This window comes from Pyxicephalus adspersus, chromosome Z (genome assembly GCF_032062135.1).
Source record: "Pyxicephalus adspersus chromosome Z, UCB_Pads_2.0, whole genome shotgun sequence".
Taxonomy (NCBI): Eukaryota; Metazoa; Chordata; class Amphibia; order Anura; family Pyxicephalidae; genus Pyxicephalus; species Pyxicephalus adspersus.
The window spans coordinates 23,133,707-23,159,840 of record NC_092871.1 but is presented as its reverse complement, the minus strand read 5'-3'; the positions used below and the strand labels follow the sequence as shown (position 1 = coordinate 23,159,840).

Sequence of the window (26,134 nt, the reverse complement as noted above, 5' to 3'; positions counted from 1 at the left end):
AAAGGATTGACATTCTACAAATCATCTGCTTGTTCTCCCCTTTGATTTGCTGCAGTGAAATTGGTTGAAAGGTTTTCAAAAGGATTGATATTTACTAAATTCAACCAACATTTTGAAACAACTATCTCATAGTTGGGTATGTGTATAGTAAGTAATTAGGTAGCATTTGAAACATACAAAAGTAAACAAAAAGTAAATGACAATATACTAAGAACTATAACATAGTCCCAGATAGCTCCGAGCAAATTGGAGACCACCTGTGTGTTATTTTAAATTATTGCGCCCATCATCACTTTTCTGTTTTCTTCTCTTTGGAATAAACCAGTTCATCGATAGGCTCCTCTGAAGTTTTGGATAAATGTTTGGATACACACAAACTCAAAACTTGAGCGTGTTTCATAAATTATGGACAGCATGTCTTTATTTGACCTTCCTTGTCTTCAAAGAATGACTTTCAGTGCACAAAAATGTGCATCAGATCAGTACCTGGCTCTCCGCTGCAAAGCTGCAGGTTTTAATTAGAGCGCAAATCAAGGCTTTGCAGTCCAATACTCTTCAATTTGAAGTTGTAACCATGCCACAAAGATGCTTTTCAGAAGGCCTGCAGAGAGCTCTGAAAATGCTTACCCATTCAATTCGTAGAGCATTTCCTCTCAGGTAATAGAGGAAGGTTGGCTGTGATGAGCCAGCAGCTTCTTTTGAGTGGATAAAATAATCCCCATTGAAATAAAGCTCATATGGGGTGAATGAACAACTAACTCACTATAAACCTTGTGCATTACACTCCAACTAAAAAGTGAGCTTGTAATAGAACATACCGGATCGTCTCGGGTTGAATAATGCTTGACTATAATTTTAGCTTTGCTCTTAAACACATTTTCAGTTTTCCCCTTTTTTAATATATCTTTATATATATATATCTTTATATATATATATATATATATATATAAAATATTTTATATATACAGTATCTAGTATCATCATGGTCTCTTACATACAGACTCATCATGGTATGTTGCATTCCTATGTTAGCTCTGAAGTATCATAAATGCAATTGTTTCCATTTTGGATAGAGTAAGAATGTATGCAAACCTGCGCTGAAAATGTTTGCCCTTGATCACTTTCTGCCCCGTTAACACCACAGGAAGTGGTAAAAAATATATGCAAAGGATGAGAAATACCCTCTTAGTAGCCACTGGAACAAGTCTATTCATTGGAAGCTTCTCCCTATCCCTGTTGTAATGCAACCTAAAAATGTGATAGAGGTAGGAGAGGACGTGTATAGTCGTATACCTTACAAATCAAGTAAAAAAACTATTGGTACAAAATGTGATGTTTATTAAAAAAAAAAAAAAAAATGACACAAGTGAAATAAAGATTCATCAAATTTTATAAAAAGGAAAATATTCAAGACATGAGGACCTGAATAATAATATATATAAATTGTGGAAATTGTACTGTGCTTTGATTCAATCTCTAAACACAAATTTTGAGGTGTTATTCTGAAACGAAGCTCCAGCCCTGCTGGAACAGGCTATGATTTCTAAGCTCTGCTGTAATTGATTGTGTTTGCTTCCATTAAGTAGACAGGTGATCTAATGCTGCATGCAAACAGACATAATTTATTGGGAGGTCGATCATAAAAGAAAAATAGAGGCTGTCATTAATACCCCTAGTTGCTTAGCTGTCAAGAAGACAATGCTTTAACACTTTCAGCTTTGTTAGACCTGTCCACTCTGGTGTATTGTTTTACCTGGTGGTGCCTTGTTGCATGTGTTGGGTTTATTGGCATTGACTGACACCACAAAACACACAATGCACTCCGGACATCTGAATGGGCTCTCCGTCACCAACCCAAAACAAGTATGCAAATAACCTCCATAGGATCGGCTATATAGCTGGGTAACTAGCCTATTTAGAAGGAGGCCAGCAATGGCAGCTTATAGGCAATGAAGTTTTGATGCACATGTCTTGCAACACACTACAATACACAGAAGAAAAATAAACATGACACAACATGCATTTGTGCAACACACAAGTTTTAATAGGCATTTAAAGTACATCTGCTATAAGAGAAATATGTAAACTGCCATTGATGGCCTCCTCCACCTCCCCTCATCATCATACCATGTGCTTTAAAGTGTGTTGAAAAAGAAAACACCAGTGGGAAAAATATTAAAGAGTATACATACCTTACACACTGCTTCCACATGGGAAAGTAGACCATTAGGGACCGGGAGCTTATGATAAAAGGACTGCAGATCTTGCACGAAGATTCCCCTGCTGGAAAGTATTGTGTGCTTTGGGATGCTCAATTTTCTCAGGTTCTCACCAGAAATATAGTGACCTTACCACTTTTTATTGCAGTAGATCTTATCTTTTATTGTTTTATATGTTTGTCATGGTCCTTCCCCTGGTGTCAGGTGCATCCCAGAATACTTTTTCTACAGTATTATGTGAGCCAGGCAGAGGGATCATCAGTGTCTACCTCCTCCATGTTTCTCTAATTCCAGATTGCCCATAATCACTAGAGCTGTCTAATTTGTACATTTTATTCTGCTTCTGTTGTACTTCGGTATATATTTTAGCATATCCCAGTCCAGATTATACTAAGATTGGCTATTTGTGACATCACACAGCTATTACAGGTAGTCCCCGGGTTACATACGAGATAGGGACTGTACGTTTGTTCATAAGTTGAATTTGTATGTAAGTCGGAACAGGTATATTATTTTAATAAATGCAATTAGTACAGATGTTTGCCTCAACATATTATTAGTCAGTGTGGTGTCAGTTACTGAATAAAATCCTCACTGTGATTTAATCACAAACAAAGCAAAAAAAAAAAAAAATAGGGAGCTTAGACATTTATTACCTTCTGGAGCAAGCTGTGCTTTGATATGCATAAAGAAACAACTGCAGAGTTTGTCTTGTTCAATAAAAAGTTACAAGAGCTTGCAGAAGAGCTCAGTCTCAGCTGTGTTTGGCAAAAGATTTCTTCTGCAAGAAACACAAACCACCTCCTCCTCCCCTCTTGCACAGGAGGGAGCAGGGAAGCCCCGTTCTTGTCTAGAAGTCTTCCGCATGTCGGAGGTCCTTAACTCGAGGACTACCTGTACTTACAACTAGCTGCAAGGGAAATGCTACTGTAATAGTAAATAAGCACTTCTCTTTTATTAAAGGGGAACTTCAGTAAATACTATCAGAGAAAACTGTGTTTAATTATACCTCCATGCTGTGCTTCTTGTTCTCATGATGCCACTGCAGTAGTATCATCAGCTATCTTTTTCCACACCCTGACGTTTTTTTGTGCCATTTGTTACCCCAATGGGAGTCTACAGGACCAACATCGTGGTAACAAACTCCATTGATGGATGGATTGAGCTAATGAGACTGATGCACTGTTTGGAATTGGTAAAGGACTGGTCTCAGAAAGGACAGCACAATGGTAAATGTAATTAGCACATTTTTTTTGTATCCCTCATCCTTTTCAATGATACTGTCTGGACTTCTCCTTTAAATATGGTTAACAATACATTTCTGCAGTATTACATCAATACAGAATGTCATATAGGTGACACACTCACACCAGGCATTCAGGAAATCCATTGCCTTTCAATATAAAATGAACTATGTTACATGAAAAATAGGAATGGCAGTGATAGCTTACTAACAAACTTCATTACTGGGAATGGCTGAGTTTGTTTTAAAAAGGGTTGTGCAGGCAAAATATAAAACACAGAAAAGTGCTATGACTTCATATTATGGCTAGAGACAAGCTTATATTGCTCACTGTCATCCCCAGGTTTGTGTCAGCCATGATACCATGTACTACAGGACTTTCAGTAATAAATTGAAGGCTGCAGGAAGACATTACAGACTACGCAGAAAAAAATTTGATTTGATTCAACCTTCTCATTCTGATTCTGTCCCCCTTGAAGTGCATTTCAGCAAATTCTGCAGAACACAGCCAGTTTTATGGTTTTCTTCCACCAGGGATCTTAGAGCCTCACCCTGGCACTTGCTGATGGATAAAAGTACAAGTAAGACATATTTATTCAACCTGTCACAACCCCTTTAGGAATACACAATATAAATATTACATAAATAGAATCTCAGTTCTTGGCCTTGAAAATGACATTTTAGTAAAACCAAGACTCCCAGTTTGATTTGATAGTGGTTTTCGGTCTCAGATGACCTTTAAAAAGTACATAGTCAGGTGATATTCCAGCTTTCCACTTTAAAAATAATTGAATGTCTACTGTACAGCGTAAATGTGGACACTATATACAGCCCACAAGGCATTAATCTTCCATATCATATATACATTTAGCCATGACCAGGAAATCTGGTTTCTGTCCATCTTAATGGTCTTATGGCTTTATCTGGTTTTCAGGACGAGCTGTATTTGTTTGTCAGATGGGAACTGCTGCGATCCAAGACTAGGTCATGGCCGTTGGCTTTCCACTTTCCACCAGAGCCCTTTTCATCCATTGGTGTGATAGTCAGGTTTGGTCTGTGGCACCAGCAGCAGAGGCAGGACTGCAAGATAAAGAACAAAATATATCATTCTACTGAACAAACACAGGACAACAAAAAGTTTAAATTGTTCTTAAAGCTATTTACACCTCCAGCCATCTGAACACCCTGCTACCTACTGACTCATGGAACCTAGGTCCTACCGCCGATATTATGGTGCCACAATATTTGTTCACAACAGAGCCAGATTACCCATAAGGGAACCCTAGGAAGAATCATAGGACCAAATGAATGTCCAGGGGACCCGGACAAAAATGTTATACTCCTGCAGTAAACCAGCACAACTGGTTAGAGCTGTGGACCTCCCAAAAAAAAGGATAGACTTTTGTTTGTGTTCTATGAGGGCCATTACAGTATAGACAAATCAAATGGAGAGGCTTCTTCTGTGACTATCCTTATCAATGTCCATAGAAGGGATGGGGGTGTCAAAGCTTTTAAGTTGCCTAAGGCCCCATTTTGCTTTAGTTATTTTCTTGTTTGAACAATGGAAATATTGTTTTAGGTGCCAGGAAAATATATGACTTCTCAGGTCAAGAGAGGTTCCCACCCAAACTGGATCCTCCTAGCACACAAAGTCGGGTGCTTTCCCTACCTTACAGAAGTGGGCCCTTACATAAAGGATTACCTTTCACAAAACTAAACTTTTGTTTCTTGCCCCTACACTGCCCTTAATTACCCTACCCACCTCTTTCCAGATCATTAGGCTGGGTTCAGACTCGCTGAAGGTACTAGGGATCTTGTGGCGCACTAGCACCTTGCTGGCCTGTGTTGCTAAAAGAATGAATATTTGCATATTTTACAGCGGGCAGTATGCAACTGCTCACTGCCACTTTCATTAATTCTATATGGGCTGCCATGGGTAAGAAACTAAATGTAGAATCTCACTTGTGGAAGAGGTCTGGGGATGTGTGGAAGCAGGATCAGCAACCTCACCAGTCTTAACAGCCTTACTTAATTTCGTCACACAGCCAATGGTATTACAGGTAATTATTATGTATGTTATTGTAATTACATATTGTTAATCTAAGTTCTTGAAGTTCTAAGTGGACAATGAAGGATATGCTATGGGCATTTCAGATATTCCGGCACCTTGCCAGCCACTTGGTCACTTGCACCACAGTGCTGGTACTTAAAGAACCAATGTCTGTACATTTGGATAGCTGGTAGCAGTGAGTGGTACTGGTACCACACATTGACACCCCTTTCATTCTCTATGGGATTTTTGCAGGGGAAAGCTACATGAAGTTTCTTCCCCCGTGCAGCGGTTCACTGGTGTGAGAAAGTGGTAACTGCACCACAACCTAATGGCCAGTGTAAACATAGCCTAACATTGTGAACTTACAAATAGAAAAGATAGCAGACAGAAGACTGAGGCTTTTTACACACTTGCACTGCTTCTCGTCCGATAATCGACTCAGGGCCGATATCGGACGAGAATCTAGTGTGTGTACAGCGCACGTCGACCATCGTCAGAATGACCGTCCTGGCGGATCCAAGGATGACGAACGATCGTAATAGAAGTGAAGGGGGAGAGTACACAGCCGGGTGCCGCTCTGTCATTCTCCCTCTCCCCTCACCATAGAGCAGAACGGTACTCTATGTACAGCACTCATTCATGCATAGTGCAGTCCTTAGTTGGAAGAAATCCTGAAAAATCCTTTCCAACGACAATTATTGTAAAGTATTATAAAGTGAACTGATCATGCTATATTGATTATTGCAGCAGATAAAACAAGCATAATGCTTACCTGAAAACAATTTTTCAATTTCCTGCTGACAAAATATAGCGCCACTGGATTTATACAGGAGTTCAGCGAGGCCATATTGATCCCGATGTAATTCATGACTAAGAAAAAGCTAAAAAAAGGAACACATTGGTAATTAGGTTTATACTGGTGAGATAACTTGTTTATAGTCAAACCACAAAGGATAATAAAACAGAAAAACAGAAAAAGAGAACATTAGCCTTCTTCACATTATTTTTTAAGTTTTACTTGACATACACCTTAACTTTAAAAAAAAAATGAAAAGGGAAAATGTATAAGTCAATGATTGGCAACAGGAGTGGCTCTGTTATATTTTGACATATTTCAATTTTTTATTTAAATTTTGACATATTTTGTTAAAATAAAAAGTTTGGCTTTAAAGCCAAGGTAATAGTGAATTGTCTGCGTTCTCTGCTCCCTGAGCACCCGTATGTGCTCCCTTAACTCTACATATAAAAGACAGCCAGACTCTTACCTGAGAAGCTCACATCTGTGTGGATCTGTTCCATCATACACAGTTTTTTTCAGTATACTACTGACATGGAGAGGAAGCCAGCACAGTGCGAAGATCACCACCAAGCAAAACACTGTTTTTGCCACTTCCCTTCTCTGGAAAAAAAAAACCAGCAGAATGAGTTTGTAATTTCCCAGTGGACATGCACAAAATTCTATGATATACCTTTGCAAGGAATAAACAATATACTGATTTATTCATCAAGTTTCTAGGTGGTGGATACGTAGCCACATGACTAACTTATACAATTGTGTTGGATTGCCAATTAAAAAAGGCATATTTATTAATTCTCTGCAATATGTGTACATTTTCTCATGTGAAGCAATTACTCCTGTATGACAACATGTTGTCTTTGCTGCACTGAAATCCCAAGCAGTGTTGGTATCCATGCCTAGTCATTACTGGATACAGAATCATTATGGAGATGAGGGTACAGGGCAGTTTGACAACACTGATGGGGATTTTAATGGAGGAGGAGTAGGTAGGAGTCCACTGGAATTTGGGCAGATTGGGAAAAACTGGGAAAAGAAAAACATACTAATGAACAGAATTGTATAAAGGTAACACCTACCTGTTTCATGTGATCATTGAGTGCTATCCTCATGCCATTCCTTATGCTCAGCATCTCACAGGACATTAATGTGTAGAAGATTCCAGTACAGGCCAAAGGAAGACAAAAGTAAAAACCAAACAGCCACCAGACCTTCACTTCTTGTTAAAACTAGAATACAAATGGTAATGCCAATGATTATATTTAAATAATAAAAAACATCTGTTTCTCTTTTCATGGAAGGAAACCTCTTCTTATATAGTTCATGGCTATGCTCAGTTTTAAATTCATTACATTCTTATGCAAAACCTAAAAAATGTTAACCGTCCTGTCTAAAAATTAGGTAACATTTAACATTTTGCCCATTGGAGCAAGTAAACTAGCAAAATATTAGAAGAAGAATGCTACTTTATTCATTATAGGGTGTGTCACACTGCCATTTCTCTCCATATGTACTGGTATCCCTATTCTGACACAGTGGTGGTGGTTACATGCTTAAAAGTAACAAATCCTGAGATCTGTACTATGGAGAATACTTATTAAAATGCTAAGAAAAGATACATAAAAAAATTGCAAAATTATGCCTAAAAAATGGGATATTAAAAAAAAATACAAAACTTTTTTTTTAAGATAAAATGATACATAGCACACTATAACAATGTAGGTTTGGTACAATAAACATGATACTTGAGAACTTGCTCCTGAGAGAAGTTGGTAGATCCTTTCCCATATATTGAACACCTCAATGAGTTTTATAGTAGATACTGCTTTTTCAAGCGAAGAGGAGCTATTAATAAGATAGCACATACATATTGCACATTAAAAATGCTTCAATATTCCAGAACTGCTTACAATCAAGGTGGGATACAACCTCAGAGTGCTATTTATGTTTTTATCTTAATAAAGCGTTTTTTTTTAATATGATCCAGAAAAAAACTGTTTTTTAGGCTTTGTTTTGCCATTTTTTGATGTATTAATTGTTTGACTAAAGGATTGGGTGTGTAAAGTTTACCACCATCTTTATTGGAACAACAATTTGATGTGGAGAAAATAATTTGCCCTCCACATTCAGAGACAGCATTCACGGAAAGGAGTACTTTCGCTACTTTTCCATTCTTAATATGGTGAAGGTAGGCATCCATAGACTTACAGTACATTATGGCAACAGATCGCCACTTTTGAAAGGTTGAGATGTACTTATCACTACTTTTGAAAAGTTGTAAGATGAGGATTTCAATTGGTAACAATTTTACAAGACTTGGTGGTTGTTTGATGGGAAATTTCTTTAGGATTGAGATGAGTAAAATGAATTATTAGGTTAAGGCTAAGTTCAGAGGTTGCCAAACATTTGTTTTTCAAATTTTCTTATCAATGGTTGCTAAAAGTACCTGCAAAGAGACATGGCCAGATATGAAATATCTTCCAAAATACTTACCGTCATAAAAGGAGATGCCTGCTCTAGTGGCAACATGCAGACTCGCATAATTTGGCCCCTAAATTCAAGTTCCACCAAGTCAAAGGCAATGGCTTCTGGGACAGCCAGCATGATGGCCACAGCCCAGATCAAGGTCAGTTCTATGGCCTTCCAAACAGGAATTCCAATGCCCTGTATTCGGTTCCAAGAAGCCACAGCGCGATACCTGCCAAAATATATTATTGATTATTGTTTATCAGCTTTCAATCAATATTAATCTTCAAAATAAAATTGAGATTTAAATTCATTTCCTGTATTTGCAGAAACTTTTTCAGCTACCACATCAAATTGTAAGCTGCAATATATTATGTAATTTGATTTAGATATCTTTATGGTGCAAGAAGCTGTTTGCTGGCTTAGCTATGCAAGCAATGTTCTATTTTTGCAGGACACATTGTTAAATCACAATATCTACATCTTACTGAGATAATATTAAAATATAAAAGCAAGAAATATTACCTGTCTATGCTTAATGCACATAAACTCAGGACCGTGACACCCACTGAGGCCTTCTGGATAAATGGAACCAGCTTACACACGTGAACCCCAAACGGCCAGTTCTCAGCTATAAGCTGAAATAAAATATGTGTTATACAGGAAAAAAAATCTGAATGCTGAGATAATAGGAAATAGTTGGAAATTCAGAATATAATATATTGCATTAATATTTTTGCAAGCAGCAAGTTTTTTTTTTCTGTAGTAAATACTTTAGGCCATCCTTTCTCGACCTTTTTAACATGGGAACCCTTGGAATAATTTTCGAGATCCAGATTGCTCAAGGAATTTCTAACAATGTTTGGAGGAACCCTAGGGTTCCATGGCGCTCTGGTTGAGAAACACCGGTATAGACATTGTTCCTGATACATTGGAATCATATCTCTTGAGGTCATGGCAACACTGGATATTTCCATCACAGTGCCAACTATGGCTATTATAAATAAAATGTAGGGTAACTCTTTCCTTATTTCTTTATCTCTTTTAACTATTTCTTTATTCCTTTAAAGTGAAAGTACTAAGGATTTAAAAATTAAAGCAATACAAATAACAACTTTTACATGTCAACAGAAAGCTGTAGGTGGAGCTGAGAACACAGACATCATATCAATTCAGTCCATATAAAAAAATACCATAAAAATATAGATCATAGCATAATAACAGTATTGTCCAAGCCATGTATAAAAGCTGAAAGGATTTAGTATAATTTTATAGGATTTTATAGAAACACATTTTGTAAATGAAGGCAAATGTGAGTTCCAAAACAAGCAATAAGTTCCGGCTTTACTATAATCACATGTTAAGTTGAAACACTACAGCTACTGCATCTCTTGACATGGGCAATTTTAAGATGAAATGTGAACTGCAATGAACCTAGGGGCTTTGTCACAGATGCCTCTAATGTGACCTTAGGTTCTCTGCAGACTTCTGAGAAAGTAACTGATTTATGAACAGCGGCAAACAAGATTATGGGAAATCCTTCTTATAATGTAGTGTTGTTGTCAAGGGAGAGAAAAGTGTTAGTGTTAAAAATTTGGCTGAAGATTACAAGTTAAAGATTATAATATCATTAACCCATAGGATCTGCTAGCCGTATATTTATTTCTTATTAGGTATATCCTAAGTACATGTTGGGACATTTGTTTTAAATTTTAGATAAAGGAAAAAGGGTTTAAACTCCGTTTTTTTGTGGCATTGTAAAAATTCTCTCCAAAAAAGGATCCTCGCTTTGACATTTGTTACAGTAACAGATGTACCCACCCATAACCCTCTATTCTTGTTATTATAACAAATAAAATGTTTGATTTTTTCCCCTTTTAGTCCTGGTGCCGAGAGAGTAGGAGATATATAGAGAGCATGTGAGCGTGCTACACGTGTGCTTGCACCTAGAGGATTGCAGGAGTGCACAGATTTGTAGGGACATGGGTAGCAATGGGCACGCTAACATACACCCATATGTAGGTCTTCATCTCCATGGAACCTCATTACTAATACCCATATTAACACAAAGGAGAATAAAAAAAAGTTCCTATGCATAAAAAAGTTCTAATGGGCAGTACTGGCTTCCAACCAGTCTTGGCAGGCCTGAAAGTGACACCCATGGCTGCTTCACTATTTTGATTTATTATTATTATTATTATTATTATTATTATTATTATGTATGTTGTATGTTAGTAATTAATATATTCATATATTGCATTGGTATAGGGAGCATATTTGTCAAAAAATAAACGTCAGTTCATACAAACCTTATAAATATTGATGGGAATAGCAATCAGTATATAGAAAAGATCTCCCAGTGCCAGGCTTGCAATAAGTACATTGGGACCATTCCTCATGCACTTATTCTTGTAAATAATTCTTAGAAGTGTTGAATTTCCCACAATGCCCACCAGGAAGATGACACAGGACAATATGGTTGTGACATACTTGAAAGCATGCTTGATTTTAGAGCGGGATAGACAAGGCGGTGGTCTTCTCGGTGGCATATTTCCAGTATCATCCTCAGACTGTTGACTTCCATTAGGGCTTTGGTTTATGTCCAGCTGTATAATGTGCCCAGCTTTTTCCTGATTTAATGTCTGTGAATGTTCTGAGATTTCTTCTAGATACTGAGGTGTTGGGGAATATTGGCTGGAAACATCAAAAATTAGGAACGTCATTAACACTAAGGCCAATGTGGCCGAAGGCATCATGACTTTGTGGGTCTGGGGCTACAGTTTTAGGAAGATCTTAAATTACAGCCAAAAGAAACCTAATTGTCCAGCAAGCAAGCCTGTAACACAAAATGAAATAGCTGTAAAATGTTATTTGACACAGACCTAATAGATTCACATTCATCAAATAATTAATTGTACACATATTTATATATATGAATAAATAGCCTTGTTTAGGTATACATCAGGGGTCAGCAAACTCTGGCCTTTAGACCAGATACGGCCTAGCCGGTAGTTGGTTCAGGCCAAAGGCCCCCTGGCCGATCAGGCCTAATGACGGCCAGAACCAGCGGCTCTGGAGGATCGGCCAGGGGGCGTTAGGAACTACCCGAGCGGTCACAGCTCCGGTGCTGCCCCCTTGCACTGGCTCCCCTATTTACCGCAGCCGGTGTTGATACTTCCACTGCCGCGGTAAATAGGAAAGCTCCCTGAAGGGAAATCACTCTCCTTCTAGTGTGCTCCCGCTCACCCCATAAATGGCCTAGTGGCCATAAAACTTTGCTGACCCCTGGTATACATGTTTGGAAATACCTTTTTACATCAGCTTTTAGGCAAAGCAAATTTAAGATCACTTATATAATTGGTGGTCCTTTGTAGTAATCTAGACATTATGATTTATCACTGACCCATTTATAAAGTATATCTAAAGCTAAAACTTTGTTTTAAAAAAAGCTTAAAATTGTGAAATTGTGAAAACCACAGAAACGTGTAATATTTCTTTTTTATTCCAGTTTTGGTAACAGCTCAATTTTTTGGTCACTTTCAGTTCTGATCACACAGGCTTTAGAGACACTCATTTAGAGACACTCATGCAACCAGATTTCTTTCAAAACAAAGAATTTCTGACTCTAAACTCTTATACCCATTTTTTTGAAGTTGTTTTTAAATGTTTTGCAACTACATTCAATATGACTAAATCAGTCATTAAATAACAGGCCCATTTAGCCACTCCTAATCACATTTTGTACATTATATAAAAAGATGGCCAATCCTATGGCTGTAAAGACTAACTTGCAACCTCCTGTCAAACATACGTCATGTATTCCAGATTCAGAAGGCTTCGGGATGCCTAAGTTTGGGCATTTCCTAGAATGTAAAAAAAAACAATTTCAGGAAACCGCGTCACCCAATCTCGCGTGCAGTGTAAGATTGGGTGATGTGAGAAGAACCCAGAAGAAGATGGCAGCGCCAGCTGTCCATTCTGCATCGGAAAGAAAAAGACATGATGACTGGACCTATTGGACTAGGATCATGGAAGGATTGATAGCTTTATACCTATATTCGTGTCATTCTCTTTTTTTATACTAAAAGTTTGACTTTAACGTGATGCCTATCACCTTATAAACTACCCTTCTTGGCTGTACATCTAATTTTCAGCTCCAAGTAAAATCTGCTATTAAATTCAATCTCCTGGACAATTGTAAAACAATTATTATTGCTAAGGATCACTTCCAGTAGAACGAAGGACCCCTGTCCATGGAAAACTTGTAACTATTGGCTCCTTTGTGTCATTAGGGATCATTAGCAGTGACTTAGGATGGGAGATCGCTGTATTTTCATCCAAGATTATCACAAAAAATTTTCTTGGTTGATGAAAGCCTAGCGTATTTCAAGACTTTAGACTCATGTTCTGTTGTGTTGTGGCTATCACATGCACCGCATGGCTCTCTTATGTCCCTGCCATAACATCTACCATACAGACAAAGCTTTGTCTCCCTAAATTCCATTGTTTTATTGTCCAAGGTCATGAGTGTCCTGGGTTTCCTGGGGCTCTTCTCATGTAGTGGCTAGAGAATCCAAGCTTTGATGACCTGTAGTGAGGAGCCAGTGAATCAGAGAAAGCGCAAGACATTGGGTATAGCAGCACAAGAGAAGCATTGAGTGCAGCTCGCATATAAGACATCAGCAGAACATGCCCTTAGGTGCCAACGCTTTATTACTAAGCGTAAATTTAAACTGAGCAGCATTTAAAAGAACAATCATACAAACACTGCTGCTACAGTATTAAGCACAATGTATGGGTGGATTGGTTAGAAGAAGATAAATGATCTTCATGCTTGTTATGAGTGAACACATAAGAGGAGCCTGCAGATTTCTAACAAGATTATGTTTATCAGAGTTTTATTTACCAGCTTTAAACACAGACTGTTATATATTCATGAATGGAGATATTCAAAAGATTTTAATGAATTTTTACTTTTTTCTCCTCTCAGTTGCCTGTAAACAATGGGTATGTCTCTTTCTTTTTGTCAGCTTGGCTGAGTTCAGATTAGTGATGTTTGCAAGCTGTTAATGAAAATGTAATATTTTGCAGCTACTGTAACTAGTTCTTAGATATGATTGCTGCATTCATTTTCACTTTTTAAGTGAACGTTTTAATAACGCTTTCAGCAAGAACAGAAAATACAAATCTTGCCAGAATTGCAATGTCCCTGTGAATTTCAGAACTGTTTATTTCTTGCATCTTATCTTCGACCTGTAAACTTCTAATCTCCGTGTTCCCCCACTTTAACTATGAACTAAATGGTTGTTTATTAAACTTTATTTCACAAGAGGTAGGAAGCAGCAGTACTGTTGCACACCTTTTTGGATGTTACATGTAGCCTTCAGTGGTGGTTTGCCACCCCCCGCCGCCTTTATGGGCTTGAATTGGTGCCCCTTGCAACCACTTAAAAAACACCCATGGAGTTATATTTGAGCATTTCCAAGAGGTTTTTTACAATAATATGTTCAATACAAATTTTAGAACAAAGAAGTTAAAAAAGGCGACCACTCTGCTAGGCTTTTGCAGCTACTTGCAAAGCCTAAAATGGTTTTGGCAAACACCTGAAAAGGCCTAGCGATGAGTAGTTGTTACTACCAATGGTGCCTGGTCTGAGATAGGAGGTGCCCAGGTACAATAAACACCTATGTAAAATACCACTAGACTGAGCCCAACGTTAAATGAGACGTTATATGGTGCTCGCCAGACTTGAGTAATATATTTTACATAGAAGATGGGTTGGTAAAAAGTAAAAGTCTAATCTACTGAAAACATTCACAAACTAAACAGGTAACAGAGCTACATAATAATAAAATTATACAACAGGAAATGTGATTGTGCATTGTTTTGATCTTGTCAATGACCCTGTATTCAAGGAGTGTCTGATACATGTGCCCCTCTATCTTCCATTCTTTTCTGTAACACTTACAAAAGTAAAAGATTCAGCAGTGGCATGCAAAGAGTCTTTGGAAAACAGCACATTGATTTTTTTTAGCACCATTGAAAGATAAAACAATGTTTTATACCTAAAGTTTCTTCATATCACTATCTAATATCTATGAGAAGCCTCAGGGGTAGAAGAAGACAAATGTTTATTACAGAACACTGCTTAGGCAACACTGCTTTGTCAGTTTATCACTATCTCATGACTGTTTCCTCTAAATATCATTTATTGGGCTAAAAAAAAATTCCCATCCGTAATCACCAACCGGAAGGTCAATGTGTTCACATCTCAACTCCTTCATATGGGACCATATTACAAACAGGATAGTTGGAGTCAGGCTGGTTTCTATGAGTTTGGAAATTTCCATTCTTTGATGTACTATAATACTACACTGCCCAGAGAAAAGCATTTATTTACTCAAAAAAGAAGTAAGGAAACAACTACAAGTTAGTAGCCACTGTCGTTTTACAACCCAACAAACTCAAAGCGCTGGTACAATCATGAGGCCAATGGGTGAATAACTGTCCTTTACAGAATTTGCAGATAAGTCTCAGACATCACTAATTAGGAAGCGCACTGGGGATTTAGGGAAGTAGAGGAACACCCCAAAATGTTAAAGTCTAAAGATTTGAAGTTGAGTGGTGTGGTAATAATCTTTAAAACAAATCCTCCGCACTAACCTCTGTAGCCACAGGCATTTCAGAGAAATTCATCCTCATAGTTTACAAAAAAGGAAATTGTGGTTGGGTTCTGTTTAGTCTCCCAGCAGCTTTAATGGTGAATTCGTAACTTTGCAGCCTTCTACCATAAACACAGGGAAGGTGATTTGTGAATGCTGAGAGAATTCAATTTTATTTTTGTTATAGGGAATGAAGCAAAGCTGGTGAATAACCTGACATCTTTGTTTTGAACTGAATTCATTTTGAGGATTGGTTGCTGCAGTGTTTGAGGTTCTGCTGGATAACTAAACTCGAACAAAACAGTAAAATATTGGAGCGAACTAGTGAACAGTTATGGTGGCTGCAGTAGTTTTGATGTTTTTAGGCTAAGAATATTTTCTGCAGGTACAGAAAATCCCCACTAATCACCAGAATTGCCCCTTTCACTTCTTGAACTGCTTTTGCTTGAACACATCTTCACCTTATATACTAAGCTTAGTGGTCATTCACTTTACAAAATCACTGATTTATCTTTTTAATAAATGAACTCCAGAGAGTGCAGAAATGAGTAGATATTTTATTTCTTCCCTAGACTGTGGGCCTGATTTATTTGCTCTCCAAGGCTGGAAAAGAATACACTATCAAGTGAAGCTGGGTGATCCAGCAAATCTGGAATGGGTTTCTTAAACGTAATTTGCTAGTTGTTAGCAAATGTTTTGAAGCCTGGACCAGATCCATTCCAGGTTTGCTGGATCACCCAATTTCACCGATGAAAGAGTATCCTATCCAGTCTTAACAGTTTTGGGTAGAGAAAAGTTGGGCACATCCAGTTTTGTTTGATGTCTTGGTCACCACTGGTTAAAATTCAATAATTGTATCTCTCTGTAATTTGCACCCCCTATTCATTGTACACCGCTGCATATTATGTTGGCGTTTTATAAATACAGTTCATTAAGAATAATTATAATAATATTATATAGTTATATATTATGTTAGATTTGCTGCAAATTAGTGTTTTATTTTAATAATTTATCTTAAATAATCTGCTTTAATTGGGTATCTCCCTGTGCTTTGTGCATTGCCTAACCCACTCACTCACTATGTAAATAATTAACAATCATGTCCCACTCTCTTTTGTTCACATAGATAAAATGTCCTAATGCAACGGAATTTTCTATTTTCTGTATGTGTGCCACTGTGCAAAGCATACTCATGAATGGAAACATTGGAACAGCAGCATGGGTTTATTTTGGCTTTTCTAGGCTAATTGCAGAATTGTTTGATTCATTTTTAGGCTCATAAATTTATATTTTAACTGACAGAGTGTAACCCATCACCGCCCGGGGCTTTGAAAACTTTCTGTGTCTTTATGGTATAAGCCATAATTACACTTGCAATGAATAATATTCCCTTTTCCCCCAGCACAAAGCAGCATTTGTCTGATTTTCCTTCACAGCCCCCTTCAATTTACCCCATAGTAAAAGGCATCCCAGATTTTCTAGAATGAATAGTTTAGTTCCCATTAAATTAAGGAGCAATTACAACTTCAAAGAAACCAATGGTATTACTAGATTACAATAGTGTGTATGTTTTTGTTCTGTTTACAATTTCTCAAAGGCAAACTATGGATATATATATATATATATATATATATATATATATATAAAACGTTTTGCTTTTGTTTATTTGTAATATATTGTTTAAGGATTACAACATATGATCTAATTTTAAAAAATTGCTTAACTTTCTATTTAGTGTAATAGAAAGAAAAAGGAAATATTCTCCCATGCTTTCCATTTGACAGTTGTCAGATAAAACAGAAAGGAGAAGAAATTCCTCTTAATGTTGAAAGTGGCAGTAAAGAACATTTCTAGTATTTTTTGTACAGCGCTGTGTAATATGTTGGCGCTATATAAATACGGTTTAAAAAAATTAATATTAAAATAATAATAATTTAATAATAGTAGTAAGGAAGTAAAGATATAGAACATCAGTCAGAATTTTGTTGCTGTTTGTGACCATCATGTATGATGTGTGTGTAAACAACACGATGGGCTCAGACAAAATGCAAGTGGCTGGAGAGGACCACCGTCACTGGACTAAGGTGGAAGTCAGGGACAACTCTGGAGTGTAAGGCAAGGTGAGACCTGCCTCGGGATCAAGTGATCCCACACAACTCCTGGAGGCTGGCACCTTGCTCAGTCACTCCAATACCCCAACCATCTGCAGATTTGACAGCGAGTACAATACTGTTCACTGCCGCCCCTAAAAAAATTCTAAATAGGGCTGCTGCAGATAGAAACTTTTTGTAGAGTCTCCCCCAAGAAAGCGATTTACTGGCATGGGAAAGCGCTAAATGCACCGTAAGGGCATTGCCAGTCTTTACAAAGCCTCAGAGTACTTGCCAATTTTTTTACATAGAGTTTGGGAGAACTGGAAAATAATAAAACTGGAATTCCATTTTCAAAAGCTTTTTATGTGTTTTTTGTATGGTTTCTTTGTATGGTTTGTAATTACATCTGCATATGTTTATTCTGCCTACTAGTAATGCACAATGACTATGCTATGCTGATCCCAAACTCAAAAACAACAGGCAATCTACAAAAGTATCTGTAAAAGTTTATCTGTACATCCAATAATTGGGGATTTCAGTACCATTCTCTGAAATGCATAGGTGCTGCAGAGGAAGTAATTACAAATTTAAAGTAAATATAATAAAATAAATAAAAATATGGATCAGTAATAGAAATGTAATTGTTTATTAAAAAGTTGACTTGTCTCCAGTTAAAATATGGCATGTATACAGTGGCCACCTAATGTTGTCTATTAATCCAGCAAAACAGATGGATAAACAACCATTCAGGAATATTTGCTGTTTGCTCCTATGGAGGAGAGCACAGCGGAGTGCCACTCAGTCTCCTTCCTCTTCCATTGGATTAAATAGCGATGTTTATATAGTGCTTGTACATTCTTCGGTCACTGGAAACAATCACAAACATTTCCAGATCATGTCCAATCAACATGGTGCCAAACTTTAGATCTGAGTCTGTATTAGAGTTTAAAAACAGGTAATTACCCCCGCCCCCATCCCCATGTGTGAAATTGGCTGCACAGGTGTCAAGTGCTGAATTGTTCGATGTAAGGAAAATAATGGACTGAGTGCTAAATGTAAAGATGGAGGGGATGGTAAAGTTGCCACAGATGAGTTGGATGAAGAATAATTAATCCGATTCTCCATTCTTTAACTGTAAATCTGGGTCTTACTCTTTTTATTATACAACACGTCTTAAACACTAAATGTGCTGCTTACAGATGATCACTAAAAACCTTCATGTTCTCTCCCGCTTTGGTTTCGCACATTTGCACAAATTCTCTATCCTGCAAATACAGATTTTAGACTTAACTCCCATTCACATCATTGCAGCCTGTTGAAAATCCAGGATTCACCCAGCTAGACATAAACATCTGATGAATGCAGACCAATCTAGAGAGATCTACCTTCACCTAACTTTCTTTGTTCCCAAAAACTTGCTTGCCAACTTTTTTTCAACTCCAATGTTTCTACCTGGAACACACCATCAGACAGGTAAGTCAAAAGAAACAGCATTATTTGGTAAAAGCACAGTGATGATGAACAAATAAGAGTAATTTATGGCAATCCAATCAGTTAACTTCAACAAGATTAATACAAAACTAATTACTAAGGGTTCCTTGCAATTTATCCATTGCTGTAGTAAATCAACCCAATGAAGCTTGAAGAAACCTTTTCATCTGTTACTATGCAATAGTCATAGCAGAACAAAATTTAAACTAGTAGTTTCTGAGCAACGATCCCATGTCTAGTAGAATGTCGCAGTCAGGTAATTAAATTTCCAAGAGGATGCATGGTTATTCTGATAAAGGGGTGAGAGCAGACACGGTCAAATGATTTACAGGAAGCATGAGAATAGCCACAGAAATTCTTAACTGATCATCTATGGCAATAGGCTGAAAATGTGATATGATCAGCTACAAATTAAAGGTTCTGTATGGAGCATGATGAGTTAAGTCAGCCTCCGGGTTTTTATGTTTGGGTTGTGCCAGCTGTGAAATTGTCCTGCCGTAATTCCCAGCATATTGTGAATTTCCTTATAATTTGTAGGTACATGTTTGATTCTAACTGGTATCTTTATCACATTGACAGTTCACATTTGTACCACAGCAAGGTCCATGGGTTGATTAGAAGATATTTAACACTTTTAGTAGAATTTTGATTTATTTTTTTACATCAAATAGGATTATAATTTATAATAACCCATTTATGCAATAACCCAGTTGCAACACATGCATTTTGATGAGGATGGTTGGTGGCCTGGGTTGTTACCCTCCCCAATGCATTAAAAGTTATGTTCTGTTTATCTGTGCCATGCAATGAACCGAAATACAGCACACTTTAGAAGTGTATAGGGGTGCAGCTAACTTTACATGGCAATGCAACACAAATCTACAGCTGCTGTAACATCTGTAATTATATCTGTCAGGGTTGGGGCATGTAGATGTAAATAAATGCCTTCTGATTCAGAAATAATAATAAAAAAATGTGTGTGTTTATATCTGTTACATGCCAGCATTCTGCAAAGAGTCATTTTGATTCGCTATTTGAAACCAATGGTCTCTCTGCAGAGGTCTTACATGCTGAACTAAAGCTCCCTTTTTAGCATGAAGCATTTGCTTTACTAAATGGAGGGGTCTAGTTCTGAATCAGCAGGGGTCGTGCAGATCTCTGCAGAGAATCAACTGCCTCCATACAGATGACAAGGATTGTTTTCTACAGCATGTTGGTGGTGGACCATTACTAATAGAGTTCACTATCATCATGTGCTCTAACTCAACAGGCATTTCCCTTTATATTAATTTCCCCATAGCTATTGATGACAACTATTGTTGTATATCAGAAGAACTAAAAATACAATGATTATGTTCACAGTTCAGTAGTATGGGTCCACCAATACATATAAAATGATGATCTATAGCTGTGATTGACCCCTTCTGCACAGTCAATTCATATTACAAAATGCCTGTTCACTATTGTTCTGCCATTTCATATTGAAACATACATGAAACTTGGCTAATAAGCAAAGCTGATATATGTGCACTCAAAGAACATCCCTGATGGTGGGTTACAATGTGCATCACCTAGGCTTTTAGCTCAATTTCAGGCTTTTCCCCAATTAATGCAACCACCCCACTCTTGACCACCTATAAATAAATCACTTCCCACCATTAGTGGTCAAAAAGGGAATCTTTATCCATTGGGCAAAGAACAACATTGTTTTTTTTTTAATTGACATTTCATACAATATAAAAATGTAATCCTATTCAAATCTATTGGAAAACAGGGCATACCCAATAATGTTGGATTATATATATATATATATATCAAACATTGATCAGAGTTCCTGTTCTTTGTGTGATTGATGCCACTACTTCACTCCGACCACCAATAAAAATATTCTTTTCCCATCATTGGTGGCCAAAGTAGGTGGCTTTATCCACTGGGCAAAGAACAAATTTGGATGATAGGTGAACAGTAGCAAGCAGATAAATAATAACAATCTTAGATATATGTTAGATTAAAAAGTAGAAAGATTGCCATCAGTATACTAGATTAGGCAAATAGTTTAAAAGGTAGATACCCAACTGGATAAATGTATATATAGGGTCTCAATTACCTAAACTTTAAAAGTTATCCGCCACAAAAATATTAATATTAAACCAGATTTATATAGCGCCAACATATTACAACGCCCTGTACATTAAATAGTTGTTGCAAATGACAATATTTAATAATTTCAACAGTGATAGACGAGGAGAGCTAAAGTACCCATCAAATAAAAGCCGTTATGACTAATAAAGTTTAGTGAGTTGAGCCATCATTGGAATTATAACAAAACTTTTGGTTATCAAACATCATGTAATGCTCACATCATATTCATCAGATTATTTGCAGTAATTTATTTGAAATTAGTGATGTGTCCAAATCAGATTGCGTTACATGTTCTGAAAATCCTTACTGTTCAAACAAATGTTACCCAAATGCTTCAGAATTTTTAAATAGTTTAAATAACAATTCCTGCACTTTTATTCTCTATATCACATTGTTTTGTTTTTAACAATAAAAAGTATAAAACAAATTAAAGTGCGGTTATAAAGACAAAAATATACAAGTACCTTTTTGGATGTCTTCAGTTCATTAACTCAAAGAGCTTTTGTTTTCAGACATTTGATCAATTCATATACAAGCCAGGAGGTTAGAACACATCCATACAGTGTGAAGTCCTGTTCATCTGGGAATTTTAGACCACTGAAGCTTTATATTGCAGTTACCATGTCCAGTGACTATATAGGCTGTCTGATGTGTGTGGTCATGGCCAATGAAGTAACACAAGAGGGTTGGACAATCCTTGGGCTGGAGAAGCGGAGAGGGCTTTTCCAAAATAATCAGATGAACTTGTCAGTCACAGGGAAGTAAAGAGTTGCTCAGAGCAATTATGTGAGAACTAGAGATGACGGAGTAAACTAGTGGGCTCATTGTTGTCATGTCTCTATGGGGACAATCTCCATTTATTATAAAAGTAGTCAAGCATTTTTGCAGAATAAATCAAAGTTATGTATTCACATATAAATAAAAAAGGCTTGCATTAAATTTAACAAATTTGCTATACATTAAGTATATCTGGTTTAAACTTACTGTGGCTGCCTAGAAGTTAATAAGCTGGTTATACAGAGGTAGATATATCGGTGAGGACCAACCAATGGCACATTCATATTGCCTTGTATGATTTATTGCAATTCAGCAATATACGTGTAGTGTACAGGAAGAAGAATATAATTATTAGGACTGATTCTGGGATAATTGTACAATAACTGCACGAATGTATTTATAAAAAATAATGTATTTTTATATAGACCCCTAATTTCAAATTGTTGTCAGAAACTAAAAATTCCATGTACAACAAATTTTCAACCCTTTAAAGGTTTCCTGTGTTGTGACAAGAAACATGCTGATAAAAGGAGAGACTTGGGAGACAACCTTATCAGTCTGTTGCTGCTCCTTTACTGGCCAATCACTGATTGTGGGAGGGGAGTTGACCTAGCTTTGTTTCCTAGCTGCAGTAGAAAAAGGTCAGGTCAGCTGGTAGGGCTGTGTAACACACATACCTGGACATAAATGCAATATATTTAAATATATATTCATTTCAACTGTTTAAAATTCAGTTTAAAAAAGCTTTTGATATCCTACAAGTGCACTGTTCATGATATAAAGTCACATGATATTGGAAATGTTTTGTAATTGACGGTTTTACCTCTAATATACAGTATGGCTTAGTGTTTGAATTAATAACAACTGTTTCTATTGGTACAACAATAGTCTGCCACATCCCCAAGAAAAACCTCAAATGGGACTTTTTAGGCAACTAAACAGATACTAAACAAAATACTTAATCACAGAGTATTAAAATGTTCACATTATAATAATTTTAAGTGCTCATCTCTTTTTTTGGTAAACAGTGATAAACTTAGGGTCTCTACAGAAATAATGTATCTATGCGTTTTGCGGAAAACACAACTGCTTCATCAGGGGGTCTGGAGAATTTACTGTTCGTCTGCCCCAATTTTAGAGCATGCTGTAGATGTTTAGATTTTTAAAGGGTCTCAAATACAAGAAAGACTGGTCACCCTACAGCCAAACATTGGAGTTTCATATAAATGGAGCTATTATATCAAAATTCTTTGTATAACTGATGGGTAGTCAACCCCTTATTCATGGCAGGCTTAACTATTTTTATATGGCTCTGACTTCTCCTCATAGGTCCCCATACGATGTACAACTTGTTGTTTTAATTGTACTTTTACAATTGTACAATTTAAGGCAGTAGATGACTTCTTTTAAAATATGCGCAGCCTGGCATGTCACCGGCTATGGTTGTATTGTGCAGCCTGGCATGTCATCGGCTCTGGTTGTGTTGTGCAGCCTGGCATGTCACTGGTCCTGGTTGTGCAGCCTGGCATGTCACTGGCTCTGGTTGTGCAGCCTGGCATGTCACCAGCTCTGGGTGTGTTGTGCAGCCTGGCATGTCACCAGCTCTGGGTGTGTTGTGCAGCCTGGCATGTCACCGGCTCTGGGTGTGTTGTGCGGCCTGGCATGTCACCGGCTCTGGTTGTATTGTGCAGCCTGGCATGTCACCGGCTGTGATTGTATTGTGCAGCCTGGCATGTCACCGACTCTGGGTGTGTTGTGCAGCCTGGTATGTCTCCAGCGCTTGGTTGTGTTGTGCACCATGGCATGTCACCGGCTGTCACAGTTTTGTAAACTCACTTTCTTTGGCTTTTACTACAGTACTTGGCTTTCAACCATAATCAGTCCCCCAACCACCACACAGAATTCTCCATAGAATGCATTATGTAATACACAGCACTGTGTACATCAGCCCCTGCCCCAGAGAAATTTACAGTCCAATATCCCTGCTACAGCCATATGCAATCTAAGACAAATTTTGTCATTACAACCCATCAACCATTGAAAACCATTTGCAAAAATCTCTAATCTGAGCATGCCCTAAGAATACCCATTTATTGCTTAAACTTAATCAGAACTCAAGAAGAAAATACATTGCACCTCACCATTCCTTATATAGCTGTCCTCGAAAAAGTCCTATTGATCATACATTGTTAGCTAATGCAGTGTTATTAGCCCTGGCCAATTCATTTCTATGAACTACATAACTAATTCCCCTCATATTACCAATATGTGGAGAATGACAGTTTTTTTTTATACTGACAATGCTTCTTCTTCACAGCTGAAGTATGATAAGTGAGCACTGTCAATTTACAACACAATGGCCTGGGAAAAGAAAAAGAATGCAGCCACCACAACCCCATATCCATTGAAATATTTAATTCATGTAATTTTAGTAGCTGCATCACTGAACACAAACCTCACATTTTGTAAGGGGTATGAAAAGTACAGATGAGGGCAACAGCTCTAGCTCTCTGACATCCACACCTATGCAGAAATTATACCTAAATGTGAGAACCGCTTGGACTGAACAAACTCTAACATATGTAGGGTGGAGAACGTGCCTCTGGCTTACCAGTATCAAATTGTCCAGCATGATGTACGTGCAGAGATGATATCTGATGATATCTGTGGAGCAAGATGTTACCCCAGCTAGGATTTTGGATCGACAAAGCGTTTGAATTACGTATTAGAGAAGAGACCTTGGAACATGCAGTATAAATGTAGTTAATGTTTGTAGTAAAAAAAAAAGTTTTGGCATCTGTGCATATTGTTATCCTTGTGTGTGTAAAGTTGGGTAACTAAATAACTTCTTTTTTACTTTACAAGAAAGTTATTACAGATTAGGTGATTGTATTATTTATAGTACATTAAACATTGCATCTCTCTACTGAATGTGTTAATTTTTGGCTTCTGGGTGACATATTTGTCTTTTTTAAATAAATTATGTTTTTGTATAAATAAAATAAAATAAAAATTAAATGTTACTAAAAGAACAAGACTGTATTGTTTCATAAACAATGGTTGAATGGGTTTTAGTAAAGGGTTTTGTGTCAGATTTTGTCCATATTCTCATCAGAAAAAAAATTACCAACCTGAATAAGGGATGAGGAGTGGAGGTGTTGGGGGAGGAAAGCAAAGGTGCCAAATGGGATTTGAAATTAGTAGGAGATAGGATATGAAGAATCTGACCATGGCAATGTCACAAACACAAACCGATGTGGTTTCAGTTGGAATGGAAATTAAGGTTGTTTAGTGCTTATAAAATAAATACATTTCTCCATGAAGTGATTCATTTGGTGTATTTATTACAGGTATATGGTTGTGGTATTATACCCAATTGTAGCAGAAAGTTCCATAATATTAAAAGTTTTCGTTGTCCACACTCTTTAAACATTATACTTTGGTGCTGTGATAAAATATCAACATGCCATATATAGCTCCATTTAGGGGTACCTTTCCTTTTTTGGTTTTAAAATATTTGGTGCAGATACAGTGTAAGGTTGTAGGCTGCTTTGGGCAAGTCTAGACTTTTTGTGTCCTTTATACATTGTTGTAGGTAAAAATCTAACCACACCATATGGCTTAGTTCTATATTGTGCCGGTGCAGATGTACGGTTTCCATCTACTCGCTGACAACAATCTTCTGCATGCACATTAATTTATCTTAATTTCCAAGAAACTACTCAGACTCCATAACTTATTTACAGTAATAAGATTATCTTCTGCTCATTCATTCTTTCTGGTAAAGCAAATCCGTACTAGCAAATGACACAGAAAAATACCCTGCAGGCACAGCTCTGCTCACAGTCACAATATGTGTGGGAAAACTCCTGATGGATGGGTAATCAACCTTCCCCTGTAAATATGCTGCAATGAATCCCCCAGTCCACTACAATATCCAGCCTTTTTTCCACCAGAGGATCTTTAAAATAATTTTTGTGTCAATGTGTTCTTGTTAAAATCAATTCTTTGTTGGTCATTGGGTATAAAGACCTAACATTTATGGTTCGTTAAACCAGCTACCCTTAAAGACAGTTAAGATAAATTAAATCCTTGGTGTCATGCTGCTGGTCCTGCTATTTGGAGTTAGACCCAGAACTATGTAGGCATCATCAGATGATAAGATTATTCAGCCACCACTCGAAGAACTCCC

The 26,134-nt window shown here is 37.2% G+C and overlaps 1 protein-coding gene across 1 annotated transcript; it reads right to left on the bottom strand.

Annotated features, from left to right (window-relative positions):
* Positions 1-1,317: 1,317 nt before the first annotated feature.
* LOC140344294 (endothelin receptor type B-like) lies at positions 1,318-24,646 on the bottom strand. The gene is given in 8 exon segments (XM_072431359.1): positions 1,318-4,542; positions 6,288-6,396; positions 6,781-6,914; positions 7,391-7,540; positions 8,805-9,009; positions 9,303-9,415; positions 11,087-11,613; positions 24,554-24,646. Coding segments are annotated over 7 exon segments (1,308 nt in total). The 5' UTR covers positions 11,534-11,613; positions 24,554-24,646; the 3' UTR covers positions 1,318-4,392.
* Positions 24,647-26,134: the final 1,488 nt, after the last annotated feature.